We start from the raw sequence: 20,614 nt of genomic DNA on the forward strand, positions 1-20,614 counted from the left end.
TTTAGAGGTGTTAACTATCACATCTGTGGAATAACTCAAATAATTTTCCTCACTTTTACCTGCTGTTCTTACCCATTAGCTCAACCAACATGTTGCAAAACATTCACAGGAGTCAGGTTGAAAAAGGTAAACAGATAATGTCTGCAGACACTGCAGGCCGCCTCCTGTTCACATCCCATCATTTGATGACAGGTGTTTCTGATCCCAATTGGAAGGATGTTGAATTTAAAACATTTACTGGTTGGTGTTAGAGATAAAATATGTTATGACTCACAGAATAAGGTGTCATGTCGTAATCAGTCATGTTATGATACCTGCGGCATAGTAGAGATGGGAAAGAAATCAAAAATCTATAACTCAGGATTCTTTGTCAATTTTTTTTTTTTTCTGTTTGTAATTTTTTTGTTTTTCCAAATTCAAATTCTTCATTTCAGTCTTTGTTTATAAACTGGATTGTAAAAAAGTTACCACTTTTCTCCAGCAGAGGGTGAATGTTTTTTCTCTATGGGAAAATATGGCTCCTTTTACAGTCTGTAGACATTATCATTGTCATTTAACCTTTTCACATGGTCTTGTTTTAAAAAAGGAAACTGAAAATTGCAAAAAATTGTAGATATTGAAGAATCACGATTGAATCTGCGCCCCAAAAATCATAATAGAATCGAATTGTGAGAATAGCGTAAATAGCATACAGGGTTCCTACAGCTGAAGGTAAATTAAATTTAAGACTTTTAAAGACATTTTTAATGACGTTGGGAATCAAATTTAAAAACAAGTCGACAATAAACCTCAATTGAAACTAATGAAACTAACGAGCAAAAACACCTCATGAATTACCTGGGTAAGAGGCAATTTTAACCTAATGTTCATTTTACATAAAACATCACTTTTTACCTTTTTTTAACCCCATTTTTACAACTTTATGCCTATTTTGCCCCTATTCATCTTTTTTGGCCACTGTTACAACCATTTTTGGAATTTTTTGCATGGTCTTTGAAATTTAATTTCAAATTTAATTCTCAATGTTGCTGCCATAATCAGTTTACCAAAGCCACTTTTGGATTTTTTTTGCCAATTTTTCCTCATTTTTTTCTCTTTCCAGGCACCCTAGGTAGAACCAAGAAATGCATCTGCTTTAAAAGTTCCTGGTGCAACCACATCACCGTTTTGTTAGTTCCGCTATTGTGATTACTCGATGTTGCCACAAAAATAAATGAGGAAATTGTTTAGAAAAATAGATAAATGTTACTATTTTTTTTTTTTTTTTTACTTCAAATGCACATAAATCTTACCAATGTGTTCAAATTTTTAAGACTTTTGAAATTTGGATTTAAGACTTTTTAATGCCAATTCAGGCCTTATTTTTAGAATTATGAATTCAATGCCTTTTAAGACTTTTCAAGGATCCGCGGGAACCCTGACAACAGAACTGTGTTTTGCTACCTGTGCATGGTAAAGTGGATTTTATTAATACTACAGTGTTGTTTTAAAACATGCAAAAGAATAACAACCGGCACAACACCATTGTCATCACAGCCTTATGTATCAGGGATTGGCCAACCCCATCTCTAATTATCGGCAACACTCCTGAAATAACAGAAATGAGTCAACCACTATTCATATACAGGTACATATGGTACTTGTTTGTAAGGTTTAGTGCTGCGTGGGTGAAAGATACGATAAACAGGAGGGAGGAGGAGCAGTTTAAAGGGATGAGAGCGAAGAACAGCACTGAAACAGAGGACAAATTTCCAGGGTGATATAATCTTCCCCACTGTCTAGCCACCTGACCACTGGGACACAACAGCACTGTCTGCTGCCAGAGAAACACACACACACACACACACACACACACACACACAGTGTCTTTGGAGACACACCAGCTTTGGCTTCAGCATGCAGTTCACACAGGAGGCGAGGTGCTGGAGAAAACACCCAACTTAAACTCTTAGAGGCAGCACATTCACTTACACACGCGCTCAGAGAGGCTCTATTACTTTGAATTGATTTCCCTCTGCCACAAATGGAGTGAGGGGGCCGGCCTCTTTGAATATGTCAGATTAAACTTGGAAGGGAGACAGGGATGGGGAAAGATAGAAGGACAAGTCGACAAAAAGAGGAGAAATCCGACCCTCAGTGAGTCTATCATATCCACACACAGACTAAAGATAATACTGACATGACCCTGACAACAAGTCAGGAATCAGCTCCCTCCCTCTTAGACTCTATCACACACACGCTCAGACGCAGACACACACTGCAGGGTTCCTCTAATACGTCTGCCGTCAGCTAAAAAGTGTCTGTCTGCGTCTGAGCCAGATACCTTCCCTCTGCAGGCTCAATATTTTCAGTAATAGCGCTCATTACTACGCTCACATCATCACTTGATCCTGGGCTCTGCAGTGAGGTTTGTGTTTAATTGTCTTAATACGAATTCTCCTGGGATCAGACGGAGAAAAACTACACTGAGCACAATAATAATTTGGTAAAAAGGATGAAAATATAAGCCTGTTTTTTACGCCACGCTCGCACTGAATCATTAGGTCGTCATGTCCTTAGTAAGAGGAGTTGTGCAGTTGTTATAATAAAAGGTTCATCACCCACAGCCATGGCCAATTAGTCAGCCTCATCCTGGATTACGGGCGCGCTTCTCTAGGCGAGGCCTACTTTGGACAATTTGTTCAAATTAGTGTAATGCTTTTTTATAATCATGTTATATTGTTGTAGTTATTGCTGCTGCTGTGGTTTGAAACTTAAAAACGAACTCTGACCAGGTCTGAGCTGAGAGCAAACAAAAAGCCACGGGGGAAACTGTGAAAGCTGTTTCCTAAAGGATGAAAGAGTAACAGAGCAACATCATTAACTCTTTTTAACTGAAAGAGCTATAGAGTTGGTTGATTGAGTTTTGCTTAATTTAGGAAGTCAGACCTGTTTTTTTTTAATCTAGTTTAAGGGAAGTGACACAAGTGTGATTTTCCTTGCTTCTTGTCACTTGAGTTATCTGGCAACTCTACCCCCAGAGAAGGAAGAAAAATGCTAGAAGCTAACAGCGCTTTTGGCGTCGATACATAACAAGAAAAGTGACTGAAATAAATAAAAACCTTTTGTCAAACTATAAAGGATCAAAAATGACAACCAGCTTCAGAAGCTCAGTTCATGCCTGATTCTGATGAGTCAAAATTAAGTATATTTTCAAATATTCTCAACAGGAAATGTGTAGTTTGTTTTCTTGCTGCAGACTTTCACAGTTTGAAAGCCATTTAAACATATTGTCTTACTGCTTCTCATCATAAAGCATTCCTTTAATTTGAAATAAGCTGATTTTAATGATATGATGACAGATGAAACCATTTGGTACACACATATGGAGCTCTCAGAGTTTAGAGCTCCAGCAAGCAACTTTTGGACTGAGTCAGTTTTTTCCGCCCCCAGGACAAAGTCTTAAAGGATAAGTTTGGTTTATACAGCTTTTACATTGTTTATAGAATGAAGTAGAACAAAATACTCACCCAGAAGGCTTTCCTGATCCAAGCAGTGCTTGGATCTAAATATCTCCCGAAGCTGCATTAATCGTCCAAAATCTCATGTTTTTCACCAAAATTCCATCATAGTCTGCTCAGGGTTAGTCCTCTGCTGCAGTCTGTGTCACTCCAGACAGCGCTGTGTGGCTGTAATGACCTCAGAACTGATGAAGACTTTGTTTACGTTTGCCCCTGCGCACAAGTCTTCGTCAGTTCAGAGGTCATTACAGCCACACAGCGCTGTCTGGAGTGACACATACTGCAGGAGAGGACTGACCCGGAGCCGACTATGATGGAATATTGGTGAAAAACATGAGTTTTTGGACGATTAATGCAGTTTTAGGAGCAGCGCTGTCTATGCCCTGATGGATCCCATTATACGGACGTCCGCTGCACGATTTTGGAACTAAATATCTCCCGAAGCACTGCTTGGATCAGGAAAACCTTCTGGGTGAGTATTTTGTTCTACTTTATTCTATAAAAAATGTAAAAGCTGTATAAACCAAACTTATCCTTTAAGAAAAATTAATAATAATAATCACCTCATCCAACTGTCAGGTAAACAGATCACTCAGTGAGAAAATTCACATCAGAAAATGATAAATCTACCTTTGTGATGATAAGTTAATGACTGAATCTGGGACCTGACATGCAGCAGAAGTTACAGGCATAAGTGTGAGAATAGAGAAAAACTTCACTCTGATTCTGTTGCACTTGTTTGCTTTTAAAGGTCACAAAAAGGTGTTGATCTAATTGATTTCAGTCTGTTTAATAATCAACTAAAAACTCCTCTTAAGGTAACAGATTTAATATCAAGCCATGCATCGCACAGTCAGCTGTGTTTTATAAACTGCACAGTCCACTCCCACAAATGAGACCTGAAAGCCTGTGCACAGGACACAAAGCTCAGCTGAGTGGAGCAGTTTGAAGCTCCAGTTCGTTTCCTAGCAGGGCTGAATTCAAAAACACTTTTTTCTTCTTCCATTTACACTTCAAAGTCTCCCACTGAGAGTCTGACTGGTTCACAGAATCCACAAGTACAGATACTGTCAAACTTTTGTCGCTTAGCTTGATAAATTAAAAACTTAGAAATAGCTCACTAGTTTTATTACTGTAGTAACTGTCACATCTGATAAAGATTCATATTTCCACTACGAGTGTGTGAGTTTGGTCGGCTTCATGAATACTTTTTTGTTTTAATCATTACTGTAGGTCTGAAATACGGGTCATATGGTGTGGCTTAGCCAGAGTGCCGCCTCTTGCAAGAAGCTGAGCAAAAGCTCTGGTTAATGGTCACTGCTGTAGAGCTATAAAGCGCTACTACCCATATGTAAACAAGCACAGAAGGCATCTTATACCAGAGCACAGTTTGGCCATATTCTGATAAAACAGATAAATTCTAGCACTGGGACGATATGCTATTCTTCGATTAGATTCTATTGTGATTTTTGGGGTGTCAATTTGATTAAAATTGCGAATCTTCGATATCTACGATTTTTTCCATTTTTAGTTTGCTTTTTTAAAACCAGACCAAGAAGAAAAAAAAAAAGTTGATTGATGACAAAGTCTACAGATATATCAGGAGCCATATTTTCTCATAAAATGCACATCACGTGAGTCAGAGAAAAACATTTCACCCTCTGCTGGAGAAAAGTGGTTAATTTTGTTTTATCTAGTTAATAAACAAAGACTGAAATAAACAATTTGAATTTGAAAAAAAGAAAAAAAAAAAATCATATTTTTTGCCAAAGAATCAAGATTTTGATATTATCAAACAAAAATTTTTAATAAATTATAAAAAAAATATATACAATTAGGATTTTTCTCCCACCCCTAATAGACTCTAATGTTAACCAAAACCCCAAAACCCACAATGTGACCTCATTTACCAGGAGTTATTGTGATTCCGTGTTTCGATTAAATTAAATTTGCCCAAATGTAACATTTTTTCAAGGCTCTTTTAACTTTTAGACCTAATGGCGAATTGGAACCAAAGTTTTTGTTTCAACAACTGGAAAATCGGTCTTTAGAAAACACCTCAAACTCACTGATGTTGATGACGAAAAAGTATGAACAGATTAACAATGAAAAACATCTGTAAGGCTCAATGCGAGAAGTCTGACCTGCTTATTCTTGAACTGTCCTGTTTATTAATCAAGCAAAACAAAAGAAGCACTCTTACTTTCTGCTTGAAATGTATATATTTACATTTAAGTTAATTTTTTAAAAAGTTATGAGAGTATGTGGTCTTAATCAGAAGTGAGGAGAACAAAATACTGTAAAAACTTCCACTATCAAGCTCTCACTATAGAGTTTCTGTTTAGTGCTGCTGAGCAGTAGCTCTGTAGACCGCTACACTCCTATACTGTATAGTTTGTGGCTGATGGATTGTTCTGCTGAACCTCCATTCCTCTTTAGAAAGTGCTTCAAATTTAACACCAACTCTGTCTCCCATAAACCCTGAAAACGATCACACTAAACAAATTGAGTGTTAATTACAGAGGATGACCTGAGTTGTTAAATCTGACGACTTCACTTCAGCATTTCCTCAGCGCAACAAACAAAGATAGAGCTCTGAAATGAGTGTCACTGATTGTTTAGCTACATTTGGAGTCCATAAAGTGAATTTTAGACACAAACTTCTTGCAAACACTCAGTTGGAGTGAGGTGTTTCTCAACTTTTCCCACCAAGTGCTGGTGTGTGTGTGAGACTTTCAACATGGTAACTAGCTCAGGCCACAGTGCGGCTACCATAAAGTCTATGGTGTCGAGGTGAAAGGTCCAACACTATACAAGGGATTAGCTTTAAAAGGGGCCATCTGTCTCATCGGGTGGATTAGAGACAGTACCATAGGAATCATAGTTACTGAGAAAAGTGCAGGCGGGGGGGCTGGTGAGTGACGCCTGAGGATTATCTATGACGACTTCTTCAGACCCCGGCTTGGCCCCGCACAGGAGTCTCTGGTCACATGGGCAGGATGGAGGAATGGGAGGAATGCAGGTTACAGCAGCAGAGGAGGAGGAGGAGGTGGAGGGGTGTGAGGAAGGAGGAGGAAATGTGAGGACACAGGATTCCCTACTTGAATGGTAACAGTTTGTCCCAGCTGCTAGCTTTCATTCCTTCCTCTGCTGATGACACAAATGTGAGTTTCTTCAGCATCACGGCGCATAAAGAGACAATGACACATGTTAAATTAAGTAATGAGCGATACACTCTTTGTTCTGTCTGCGCCTCGAGCCGGCGTTGGAAAAAATGAAAGAGCAGTAATTAGTGGCAAAATGTTCAAATTATGTTCCCTAAGTTTCTGATACTGTTAAGTTTTGTTTTCCCTGTGCACAACTGGACGTATTTATTAAAGCAAACAAATCTGCTGAAGAAACAGATGCTGGTGGCTATATTGGTATTTTTGCTCAATTTAATGCAAACATATTTAAATGCTTCTTATTACAAGAATCTGAGCAGCCTTTATAGAAATGGAAATGGAAGCCAATAAATCATTACCATTCTGAATTTGCTGCAAGCACTGGAACATTCTTACATACTTAATTTGTCAGGTTCATCTCAAAATGCATGTTTTCTGCACAACTGTTAACACAGACGAATGGACAGACTGCTTTTTAGAGCAAGGGTATTGTGCTTTTTTTAAAGGCTTTATACTTCTGATTTTTTATGATTTACAGCTAAAAAAAATCCCTATCATTTTCACCCTAGTGTTTAAGAAAAACCCTGATTACAGCTTCTGTTTTAAATGCTTTGTTTTGGCTGCTATCTCTTTAAGGCTCCTCGCTTTACAAACCCCCTTCTCACTGATTGGCCAGCCCTGTGGAGGCCTGTTAAAGCTAAGAGCAGACCATGGTCCAATTTGTAAGCAGATCTTTGTGTGATGACCTCATCATTTCAGCAAGTATTGTGTCGTTGTACAATTTTTAGATTAGACCCCTTTGATCAGTTCACTGACAGATTCTTTTTATACGTTTCTAAAAGAATTGTCTTAATTTTTTTAATTAATCCCAAAATATCTCAACAATGATGTCATAATCCTCTATCAGTACACAATTTTTAGATTTTTTTCTATTTCAAAAAACATAAAATTGAGACGAAATGGACCCTTAAAACATACATAATCTGAAAACAACTTACCCATAATGTATTGGGACTTTAAAACCTCTCAAAAAAGATTTTTTTACCCCATTTTTCACTCTAATTATAACAAAAACAAAATTTATCAACAGTATAGAACCCAAAAATCAATATGTAAAAAGATTCAGATTCAGATTTATTTCTACAACATATGATAGTCTGAACATCTGGTATTGCTACTTTACATCAATGCTTAAAATATTGGAAAGCATGGTACCCCCTCTTTAAGTTCTCAGACTAACGGACCTGGCCACTCTAATTTTAGCTTTTAATGGCATCTAAACATCTCCATTCAGAACTATGCTTAATGTGGTGATATTTCTTGAAGTGTCTTTAAATGCATTCCTACGTCCAACTTTAAAATGTTGCTGTAAGTTTTTTGAGGTCTGCTTTGGCTGTAAAGGTTTTTGTTTATGGTCAATTCACACATAAATACACAGGAACAGATCAGTGTTGCCCTTTGCTTTCTGCAATTTTTTCAAATTCAAAGCAATCATTTTAAAACAACACGCAAAATACTTCAGCTTTTGGTTGCACAAAGTAAAGAATGGACTCTCTTGCAGGTTTTTGTTTCAAATCAATCGGTTAATTGATGTCACACTGATGTCGTCTTTCCAAAGGTTTGAAGTCATATTCTGTGCATCATTTAATTTACATGACTGGAAGCAGAAAACACTTTCATCTGCTGAGTTTCTAAGGAGAGGTTTACTCATTTTCCATCAGGCAACAACTTCTGAACTCGTGTTCTTTCAACCTTTGCAGGGAACCTAAAAAGATGTGATCCACTTTGAAGCTGTCGGATGAAACACGGGCATGTTGTTTACAAAGAGTGAGAGGAAGGCAGCTACAAATAGCAGGGCCTTGTAAGGTTAGTGATGCAGAAGACATTGCTTACAGTTGTAATACTAAAAACACGCAACAGGAAATGGACTTTTAATAATGTTTAATTGTGCAGCAGTTTAGGAGATGACACATGCAGATGAAAAACAGCAGTATTTTCCTTTAAGAGTCATGTTTACTCGACAACATGATCTGTACAGCAACATGATAGGTCACATGGACCCTGAGCCCGGTCAGTCTCCCTGGAGTTCCTGTTGCTAGAGAGACAGATGAAGCGAGGGGAAGCCCAGGGGGTCGAGAGGGTTACAGGTAGTGTGCTAAGAGGAGGTGCTGAGCTCTTCTCTCTGTTTATATAAGCAGCTCATACAGCATTGTCTCTATTAATGATGTATTGAAAAGCTCTCGTGCCAGCTCCTCAGTGAGGACTGGCTTGCATGCCGATTGTTGTCGAGCATGTTTGTGTGCCCAGCTCCCTGTGTGTTTGCGTTGTGCTGGGAGCAGGGAGGGGATAAATTTAGCGCTTTAGCCCCAGACTGGAGGCAGTGGCCCTTTATCCTGCACTGTCCTACTTAACAGAGTGCTGCTCTCTGCTTCCGCCTGACACAGCGCACCAGGACTCACACATTCACCTCCCAACATCGGGGCCAAAACAACGGAGGAGAAACGACAGAGCGCGCACACAGATGCATGCAGCAGGCACATTTCTTATTGTCTGACTAGTTTCTGCTTTCATTGATTGTGATCGGCTTCTGTAACATGAGCCGATGCCTGCTGGCCTCATTTCATAACAGCTTGATGTGTTAATGACGCTCCGAGCCAGACAACAGACTACGCAAATTTAAAAACAGTGGAGTGGTAATCCGACACTCCTGATTGCAGCACAGTTGGAGTACACAGCAGCTCATGTAAATGCTGATGCTAATACAGAGCGCATACCAAACAGACAGACAGAGAGGGAGACCAGATCCCCTTTGTCCTGATCAAAACCAAATATCAGAGCACGCTGCCTTTAATGTAGCTCTGAATTTCAGTAACGCAGCCAATTAGGAGAGAGTCAACCACTCGGTTCGACCAATCGAGCACGAGCATCCCGCTTCACCTTGGAAACACACGATCCCATGGTGCATTTCCCTGCTGCCATGACAACCAAGAGGAGCTCTCCCCTCCCTCCTTCCTTCCCTTGTGTTCTCTCCTGCTCTCTCTGTCTCCTGAAGCCAGTCTACCTCGCAGCAGAAGGTTCACAGAAACAACCAGGCTGCACAACTTGGAGCCGCCTGCGCTCCAGACAAAGAAAATTACTGTCAGCTGTATCAACACACGATGCTGCATCTGCAGCTAAAAAACAGCGCTTCTTCACCCCAACCTACGGGCACTGATTTATACAGAAATATATTAAAACTGTCAAGTTGTTTTCAATTTCACTTTGGCATAAATCTTTACATAACTCCAGAATGCAGTGACCCACCCACCCAGCTCCACTCCACAAAAACACACCCTTTATGTGGTGCACTGTAATTTTTTTAATCCTTCGGCTGCAAAATGTTTGATTCTAGCAGTGGAGTGTAAATACATTTAATACATTTAACACAAATTTCCAAGAGCAAGTTCTTGTTAAACACCTTATTGTGCAAACCTACCATACATATTCTTAGCAATGAACGTCATCATCAAAGATACAATATCTTCAATACATGCAGCCTTCATTATTTATATGTTTTACTTGAATGCATGATTGATCTGTTTGCAAAGCATGCTTGTTGTGCACTGAAGGTGAAGCTCTTTTTGTTTTCACTGTGCATCATATTAAGACAATAAAGGCTGACTATTCTATTCCCCTCTATTCTTTTCTTCCTGCAGACTCATAAACAAGCCAGCCAGGAAAAAATATGCTTGATTTCTCTGAGTATCTGATTTGTAAAGGAGGTAAGTAGAGGCTCTAAGAGGGGTTATTATTATTATCAAAGACTCTGCAAATCCAGTGTGCTGCCTCCTGCTTACCACATACACCAGGCTGATATGAGCACAGAGAGGAAGAGGGAGGAAGAGAAAGGGGTGGGAGAGGAGGAGAGATGATGTAAGCTTTTCAACACAGGCTGAGGTCTGGGGTTGAGGTTATGAACACTGTCAGCTGGCTGCAGCCTCCACCAACTGGAGACGGTGGATGCTGCAGAGGAGCTGTCTGATCATCAGAGAGGGAGCCAGAGATCCCCAAACGCAGATCTGATGAGAGCAGCACGCAGGAGGAAGATCTCCTAAAGACAACATATCTGAGTTTTACTTGCAGTCAGGATAAGCTGCAAGGATGCACAAATTAGCCAATCAAATTGAGTTTAATCAGAGGCTCTTTTGTTAATTAATTTCTCATTGAACCAGATGGGTTATTTTTGAATGTGGTAAAGTTGCAGCTCATGGTGAATGATTTAACATGTGACCATCACAATGTGCAAAAATGGAGACATGCATGTAATGTTGTGCTTCATTACTCCTGGCAATATGGAAACTTTTGCAATTTAAAATCCCTAATCATCGGTTAAAGAAACTTAAACTAAACCTAGAGTCATACAGATTCAATACTAGACAGTAGGGCTGAACAATTAATTGAAATAAAACCAACATCACAATGTAATAGAATGCAAGTTTCAAATCGCAAAGGCCGCAATTAAAAATAAAAAGTTTCATGTACTCAGACTTGAAGGGAATTGTTACTTGTACTTGTTCTCCCTTTAAACCAGCAAAAGTCAATATGTTTTTTTTTTCTGGCGGGAATGTTACATGTCTACAAAGCTTGAAGTTTAATCAATCTGTCAATTTTCCACTGTGATTATACAAATTAAAATAAGATATATTGTTCGTATCAATTCACGCATGCATTCATCTCATTTCATCCAAACGTACGCCATGTAGGATTTAATTGTTTGTATGTTAACAGCCATGTTGGTCATACAAAAGAATGATTTATTGGTTGTGTTTAGAGAATAATGCAGGAGACAAAAGTCCCTCCCAAATAATTGCATGTTAAATTGCAATCGCAATATTAGCCAAAAAAAAGTTGCAATTATATTATTTTCCAAAATTATTCAGCCCTACAAGACATGCAACCAATGGACTGTTTTCATTACCAAAAGCAAATACTAATTTTCTTAAATAAATAGTATGATACACATTGAATTCCCTACCATTGTTATCGACTAAATCAACGCATAAATGTATTTTTAAAAACCAAATTAAACAACACATTGGCTCATCATCATTGTGGGACAATAGGCATATAGTGGTGGTGTCCTTTTCCGGTGTTTTGTGGATTACATCTATTTTTTATATTTTTGACAGATGTTATTGTAAAGTTCAATTTGTGTGTCCTATGTTTTTATTTCTCTTTCTAAAATGAGACTGATTGTACAGACTAAGGGTACCCCGATCACAGTTCTCTGGCCGATCACGAATCTTAAAAAAAACATGACCTGCCGATACTGATTTGGGCTGATACCAATTTTCATTTTTTATTTTTTATAACTGACAGCATATACCTTCAATGTTCCAATCGTATTTTATTGAAAACCATTGAACAATACCTGTGAAACAGTAAAATCTTTATGTTTTAACTTAAAAAACCCAATAAAGTGTCCTGAGTTTTAGGTCTCAGAGCAAAAAGCAACAATGGCTGGCTGTCAGACCTTCCCAGAGGTATATGAGTTCAGTTTCATACGTAAGAATGGGCCGATCACCCATCACTGATCACCAGTCACCAATCCCCCAAAATTAAGGAAATTGGCGCCGTGTCCAGTACAGACTGTTGGATTCTTGTTAATTGAGCTGTATATATTAAATGTTCCTGAATATATTTTTAGCTTGGACCCCAGGAAGACTAGCTGTGCTACAGGGTACAGTGAATAGGGATCCAAATTTAATAAACAAATGCTATCTCATAATTCATTTACCTGACATCAGTTTCTTGTTTTCCACTATAACTGCACAATAAAAGCCTGATCCCACTTTAATGCAGCTCCACACTTTAACATGAGGAAGACTTACTGCTGTGTGTCTGCATTACTGTAAATATAACACCATGCTGCTGAGGTCACCCATGCCACAGCAGCCGACTGGTTTTCCTGGTGCTTGTTAACCTTGTGGGAACACTTAGATTATCAGAGTGTTTACTTTGAGTGTCGGCTCCTCTCACAGTGAGATCCCCGTGCAGAGGCAGGCGATGAGTTTTTGTTTGATTAAAAGTTATTACTGGCTGATGAAACAGATTAAACATGTCTTTAAACATCATGAATAATAACTTTTGATGACGTGAGTAAGCTAGTTGCATTCCTTTGTAAACTGTAGGAAGTAGTGCGTCTCCTCCCTGTGTGCTCCTTGTCCTGTGGGTGTCAGAGGAGGAGGAAGGGATTTCAAACTCTAAGATAATCATGACACTTAACATGTCAAATTTTCTCATATCCCACAGCACAAACTAAATTCAAGAGGGCTAAACTTGTTTTTCTTATCAGATCAATTGCAGGAAAGAAAAATGTCACACTTTGTCTTATGGTGCAGCAATATGTGGGCCAGCTGTTTATGAATGTAGTATTGTTATGTTCAAACTTACTGATCATATGTTGTGGTGTCTCTGCAAGCAGGTAGAAAAAGAAATCCCCGGAAATACTTTCAACTTTGGAAAGTTAGAGATCTTTGATTATCAGAAATTCAATGAGGAGCAACTTTCCAATCACTCTGCTCACAGGAAATAACATAAACTACATTAAATAGGGATGGGCATTTCAAGCAAAAGAGCTGTGCCACATCTTCTCGTAACCAGGAATGCATCGATCCAGCTTTTCTGGTCCTGATACCGATACCTAGGCTTTGGGTATCGACTGCTATCGATCCTGATCCGATACCAGTGTTAAATAATAACCTGCATGCTCTACTGTGGGATAAGACTGGTAATGTTTTGAGTCAAAAACAAAATGAGTACATATGGAATTACTGAAGTTAATATTCATTTAAACTACAAGTGTTAAAATGTTTAACAGCAGTTTGGTTAAAAAATGCTTTAGAATTTACAGAAATGACTATTTGATTGTAAAATTTTATACCTCGTAGACTAAATCATAGTTTAGCTTTAGTGTCAAGTTTGGACCGATCCTTTCCCACTGATACCCAATCCAGCTTTGAGGGGCTGGATCAGTGCCGGAACCCAATACCACGATCGGAACAGTGCATCCCTACTCATAACTATTCAAAAATTATTATTATTAATTATTAAGATGGAAAGCGCTGCTGTGCTCTGCACGACAATCATCAAACGTACTTCTTAGGTGATGAAGCTGAACACTGACTGTTGATCTGCGGACAGCGTCCCACTTTCCACTGCATGCCTCACTCTCACATGGCTGTTCATAGTTGCTGACGACTTGTGATATGCTAGACTAACCCTGCACAGTCTGCACTACACCTCAGTTTCATTCATTTTTTCGAAGGAGTTCTCGCAATTCCCAATCCATATTTGAGCGTCTCCTCAGTCTTGATTTGGCTGTAAATCCTCCAGCCTGTTCACTTCTGGTCTGGCTTTGTTCATTTTGTCAGTTTGTTGCTGTGGTTAAGTTAAATACAATCTGATTTGGACAGTGTTTGTTTTAATTTGAAAGTGTTAGATGGTTTCCGTGCACAACTTCCTGTCTCACTCAACCTACTTTTTGTGAAATTGACGCATAACAGCTCCAGCATCCTGCATAAAAATGCGACCTGCAATAGTCGCATGAACTATTCCGCTTTTTTATGTTGATGGCTTTTCAAATATTCAAATATCATTGCCCAACTGTTTTGTGAAAAGGACCTTTTCCTCGACAGATATTATCCTTGAGGACCATCCGGTCACTTTCCCTCAAGGACATTTGTGACAAATCCTCAAGAGAATCATAACAAGAGGGAATACCAATGAGCACCTGACCCACTTGTCCATGAAAAGGTGAACAAGGTGCTCACAGGAGACAGATGAGCAGCAGCCGTGTTAGCAAACACTGTTCACTCATCTGTTAAATGTGTATGTGTGTGTGTGAAGTGGAGGAGACGCAAACATGGGTGAGAGTCTGGCGCTAATGTACAGTTATGCAATGAAAATGATAATAATAATACGATTGCATGATAATTAAACATGTGAAAGTGTTTGAATAAATAAATCATTTGGAAATGGTAAACAGGGATAAAAGGGTAAGGTAGTAAGATGTCATGGAAGTAAGGTTCAAAAATCTTATAAACATAAGACAGAGATGGAGAAAAGTGCAGTTTTGACTGGACACTGTGTGGGAATCATCTGGAACTTTCTGGTCCCTGCGGAAAGGGAAAGTCACTTGGAATTATGTGAGATTGAAATGCTGACATTAAAGTCTCTGTCACTTCCCCCATGAGGACAAAGTCTCCCTTTAGGTGGACGGGTTCACGCTAGCTGTATGAGCAGCACAACACTGAGCATTTCTTTGTGTCAGGACGGAGAGACCTTCGCTGTTTACTTTACATCTCAAACCAACATAACTTGACGCCATGTAAAGATCATAAAAACCACAATGCAAGTAAGAGCTCAGGAAAACCTTCACAGTCAGACCAGCTGGTCTAGTCTTAGAGGCAACATCAGAAAAAAAGGAAGGAAGAAAGAAAGAAAAAAGGAGGGCTGGTAAATTTCCGTCACAGTTTAGTGGCGCTTTGTTTGTCCGAAAAATCCCAGTGAGGCCGGAGCACGGCGGGACGCAGCAAAGGGAGAGGCAAAAACATCCTTGACGACAACTAAGATTCAGGGTGGTTGCACCACTATTTATAACCTGCCCAGTCTGCTCCGTGACAGCAGAGGGGGGTGGAGGGAAGGGGAGCGGGAGCAGGAGCAGAGTGAGGGAGGAGAGCCAGACACACAGACAGAGGGTGGCCTGTGAATTCCAGTGCAGAGGAAAAGACCATTGTTTTCTTTTTTTTCCTCCCTCGACTGGGGCCCTCTGTGATCAGCACACTGAGCAAAGAAGCAACACAGCAAAAAACAAGCCCTAAATATAGCTCAGAGGAGATTAGTCTGTATTATTTAGTTTCTTTTGTAGTCTTTTATTCTGACGGTGAAGTAAAAATCAATCATGCTTTCTCCTCAGAGATGAGAGGCGCTACAAACTGCTGTAAACTGCAGGGGAGGTGAAGACGAGCTGAGAGCAGGTTGTACTCTTCTGGTCATTTCTGTCACGGAGAGAAAAACAGAGAGTAGCCTCCACAAACAGGCACGTGTCTGAGCACACACGTGGTCGGCTGATCAGGAAATCTGGCAACAATAGCAAAACAACAGAAAAACAATAACATACACACACGCACAGAGAGGGGGAGGGAGGGAGTACAGCTGGGAGTTTCTGCTATCAGATGAATTAGAGAACGGATTCTGTCCGCTGTTGATACAAATGATAGTGTACAATCTTTCACACTTCACGCTGCAGTGATCGTTTCAAACACCTGAACAAATATCTTCAAACAACAGCCGTGGTTTAAATGTTGAGACAGGACTGGCTAACAAACTGCTGTGGTCATTTTCTCCCCTGTACCCGCGTCTCCATCTCTTATCAATAAACCCAGACACAGAGCAACAAATCCAGCTCAGCAGATAGCAGAGAGGAGGTGGAGGATGTCTCAGCTCAACACAAACACAGAGAGAAAGAGGAGAGGGAGAAGACACACTGTGCTGGTACTCTGACACCTCGTTCAGTCCTCTCTGAAACACTCGCATCACGACTGTACCGCCGTGCACAATGCAGGGACGAGCTGAACTCATCTGCAGGATCAGGACTGAGACCGCGCCAGACATCCGAAACGAGCTGTGGTTATAAAACGAGACATCGTGCTCAAAGTTTTCAGCTCCTATCAGAGACATTACAACATGTCTAATCAGCTGCTTTCTTACTTACACCACAGTTACCTCCCAGATCAAGACGGTTTTAAACCATTTAATTTAACCAGCTGACGGATTCTACTCGGCTAGTGGGCTAAAGTTAGCAGCAGCTTGGCTCACAGCGCTCAGATCACTGCCAACGAGTAAAAGAGGAAACATGGATGACGCTGTACTTCTGCACAACCACTTTACTACACTACAGGACAGCGGCTCACCTGAGGGATGTTTCCTGTAAACAAAGGAGCTGGAGCTGAAGCTAAAGCTTAGTTAGATAGTTAACCAGTCACTGGTTACTACAATAATTCGTCACTAAATTAAAGAGGCTGTGAGGAGTTTGAAAGTGATCTTGAAAAAGTCTGCCTGATTTATGAGATTATCAGCTCCAATATTACTGGTTACAGGTTGTTTCAAAATGCTACTTCTTAGCTTCCCAATCAGGTTGAGCAAGGCAAGATTGATTTACAGCACATCCAGGTCTCTATAACAACACCATGCCAGCTGATTCAGTTCCATGTTTTTCTCTTTTAAAAACGATTTCTGTGATTAATTTTGTATTGGTGGTGGACACTGTAGCCCAAAGGCTAATTAGCGTTAAGCTCAGGCTGTATCACTCTTAACCCTGGAACACTATCGCTAAAATTAGTAACACCATCCCTAACGCCAGGTGATTTTTACCTGATATCATATACCCAATAAAAAGTACTTGCAACTAATCAATAGCTCATGTTTACTTATCAGCATGTAAATTCAGAAGAAGTCTTTTTAACTCAAATCATCTAAATTCTACAAACACAGGTTTAGCCTAGCAGCGAGGTCAAGCTCCCTCATAAGACTATCCCTCACATGGTCAGCCTCTTTCTACATGTCACTCCGCTCACCCCATTTCCTGCTCAACTGACTGTCATGTCCTCTCTGAATAAAGGCAAAATGAAAACGATAATAAAAAAAAAAAAACTTGCTCCACTACTTTGTTGGCGTTCAGCATGTCCTCTCAACTGAAAACATTCGCCCATTACTGTCATGCTTCTACATGAAACGTTGAAAAGAGACAAAACAGGCAGCTCTTTTCAGCTCTTGAAATTTTAAGACATGATGTTGTTACATCAGCCATCACACAACGCTTCGACAACCTTGTGCATACACCACACTCAGCAGAGATAGTGAGATTGAAGATGTTTCACTCGACAGCAACTCAGCGCCAAAAAACAATTCTGTCCACACACGGCAAGAGAGATTATTAAAATCATTGGCAACAACTTTAATCCTCTATTTCTCTTTCAATATGTCAACAATTCACTGCATCCCTCATTAACAGAGTTCACAAGATTGTCAAAAACTGATGTTATTAGCAATTAACTGATTCTAGCAATAGCCTTTTACTAGTCTTTTACTACTGAAGGGTTCACATTTGCCACAACTTCAGATTCTTCAAGTTCTGTTTGGATTTTGAGTTATAGTTTCCGCTAGTCCATCTGTAAAAAATGTCATCATCATTTTCTGATTCTTTTTGTATATCACCATACTCTTGTTGATCATACTGCCTCAATGCTTATATGAGCATCTGTTATTTTACTTCAGCTGCAAAATCATTTTCAGTGCTTCACAAAAAGACCAAAACACCTGACATCAAAACAACCTAAACATACATGTAACCTTCACATAAGCCTAAAGAGACACACATCAAAAAAGGGAATGTAGTTTAAACTTGACTGATAATATATAAGCTACTAGGTAGGGATGGGTACTGAATTAGGTACTTTTAAAGGTACCGACCGAATTATGGCAAAAGTACCGGGTACCGATTCACTTAAAACCAAAAGGTACCATGTTTAGGTACCTAAATGCATCTTTGTGACTGTGAGGGAGTGGAAGAGTAGGCGATTTTCCATGCTGGACATGAACACAGCATTGCAAGGTTATATTTTGAGAAACAAATATGTTAAATTGAAAAAAATTAATATTTCATTATTAAACAAATTAATACTTTTTACCACATAACACAAAAAAAAGTACCGAAAAGTGGTACCGTTGAGTACCAGTACCAATTGCCAGGTATCGGGTATCAGTACCGAATCATTTCAAACGTGAAAGGTACCCATTCCTACTACTGAGTGCTCAGTACTTAAGGTTATTTTAAAGTTTAGCACCATTTGAAAGGTCAGTGTAAAGTGCCACACCCTGATCCAGGAAGGAAAAGGCCGAGGAGAGAGCATCCTCTACAACAGCTCTTCAGCTCAGGAGCATCCTGCCTGAGGTCATCATACAGCTGAGATATGAGACAGATTGTTAGCCCCTTGCTTTGATTTTTTTTCAACCAACATGTTTCAATTCAAAGCTAATATTTCCCATAATGCTCATTCTGTATGATCTATATCCTACAGAGAGAGTTCGTCTATTCTTGTAAAGCAGAGCTTGACTTGCTTTGAGGTGTGATATAAACCTTAAAATAAACCGGTAGCTATTAGCTATTTATGACTGTGATGGACACATATTGGATCCTGCATCAGAATACACTAAATCTGTCTGAGCAGAAAATAAAACATGAGCAGTAAAGCTGTAGTAAAAAAAGGATGTTATTTAATATCTGCCCCGATCCACAGCAGCCACATGAACACATGTATATGAATCAAGAGTTGCCCAGAGCGAACAGAACTCTTCACCCTGCAAGTGTTGGTTATATAGCTTACACACTGAACTACACATAAAAGCTGTGAACCCTGTGTCTGTTGGAGCGATGCTCAACATGAGCTGCTCCAGACCACATAACAGCCCAACAACAAGCTACATAACATGTCTAAAAAGGGCAGCAGTAGGGAATAAAAAGCCATAAAAAAAACAGATCCACAGTGCAGGTACATGTGCAGAGCTCTGCCACAGAAGGAGAGTCAACGTGATAAAGAAAGTCAGCCAAACAAGGTGAGGAGATGATGCCACCGTACCTCTTGTTGATGGGCTTCTCATCCTTCTCGTACGGTTTGACGAACCACTTGCCGATGCGGACGAAGCTGCGGTTCATGAGGCAGCGCTCCAGCAGGTTGTGGATGGCTTTGAATAGAAGCGTGCGGCATTCGTAGGAAAGGCCGTTCTCCCACAGACCGTCATCCTCAGCTGGAAGAAAGCAGGACAAAAAGCATGAACAGGTGAGATGAGATGACAGGTGTTCAGAGTCGATACAACCTCTTCAAAGAGGGGGTATAACGCTTTTCCATATTTAATACACAGATATAAAGTAACAAGGCAGGATGTTCATACTACACGTGCAATCTTGCTGAAATGATGAGGTCATCACTGAAGGATCTCTTAAGTAGTTCATGACATTTTGGACCGAGGTCTGCTATACCACTGCACCTGACAGGCCTCCAGAGGGCTGGCCAATCAGAGAGAAGGGGGTTTGTGGAGCTGGGAGCTTTAAAGATACATCAGCTAAATTAAAGTGTTTCAGACACAGGCTTAAATAAGGGTTTTCTAAAACACCAGTGAAAGAAAAAGAGGGATTTTGTTTGAGCTGTAAATCATGTAAAGCTACTAGAGTGGTACAAGAGGGGGGATAAAGCCAAAAAGATGCTCCTCTTTAAAGTTGGTGATTGTATCAAAAAAGGACCCAGAGTCAACCAAAAAAAGCTGTTCTTAAATTCTCTCACTTTATTGTCTGTGATTAACAGTCATTAGTCATTCAGATGGATTTTAAGAAAAGTGTCTTCACTCGCATAACCTTCTTTATAAAACCACTTAATGAGGTGATATGACCACTTTAAACATGAAGATAAAGTCCTTTTACATTTATGTTCCTCAAACAGTTTGTAGCTGGCACAAAGAGATCATGGAGGGGCTGGTAGCTGAGCTGCTGCTAGCTTATTTCTAGGATATGTCTGGTTCTGTGAATTCTTGTTCCCAACATTTTCAACTGAGGCAAACAGTCCCTTACTTTCTAAACAAAGTGACCTGAAGTCTACTGTTTTTATCAATGCCTTTTTTTACAGTGTGTTTGGATCGCAAGGTTTGGGGTTTTATTGTATATTTACTTTATCTTTTCTGTTATTTTAGAGAATGTTGTGTTGTACAGAAGGCACATGAGGAATAAAGTCTGATTGATTGGTTGATTTAAAATTAACATTTGCATTAAATTTGTTCTCTAACGTTCCTCTGCTTTGGGCAGTGAGGGGGCTGCTCGCTGAGCTGTCAACAACTTCCTCTTGCTCCTCTGTCCCCAGG

General features: G+C 39.7%; 1 protein-coding gene across 2 annotated transcripts in view; it reads right to left on the reverse strand.

The window, feature by feature from the left end:
* med13a (mediator complex subunit 13a) overlaps positions 1-20,614 on the reverse strand; it is a 145,301-nt gene that overhangs the window by 85,188 nt on the left and 39,499 nt on the right. For both annotated transcript variants that reach the window (XM_074671898.1, XM_074671897.1), the window contains exon 3: positions 19,342-19,510. In XM_074671898.1, the coding sequence (XP_074527999.1) occupies positions 19,342-19,510 (169 nt within the window). The remainder of the gene's footprint in view (positions 1-19,341; positions 19,511-20,614) is intronic.

The sequence above is a fragment of the Halichoeres trimaculatus genome, unplaced genomic scaffold (assembly GCF_033239565.1).
Source record: "Halichoeres trimaculatus isolate MK-OKI-2021-1 unplaced genomic scaffold, fHalTri1.1 fHalTri1_scaffold_6, whole genome shotgun sequence".
In the NCBI taxonomy this organism is placed as follows: Eukaryota; Metazoa; Chordata; class Actinopteri; order Labriformes; family Labridae; genus Halichoeres; species Halichoeres trimaculatus.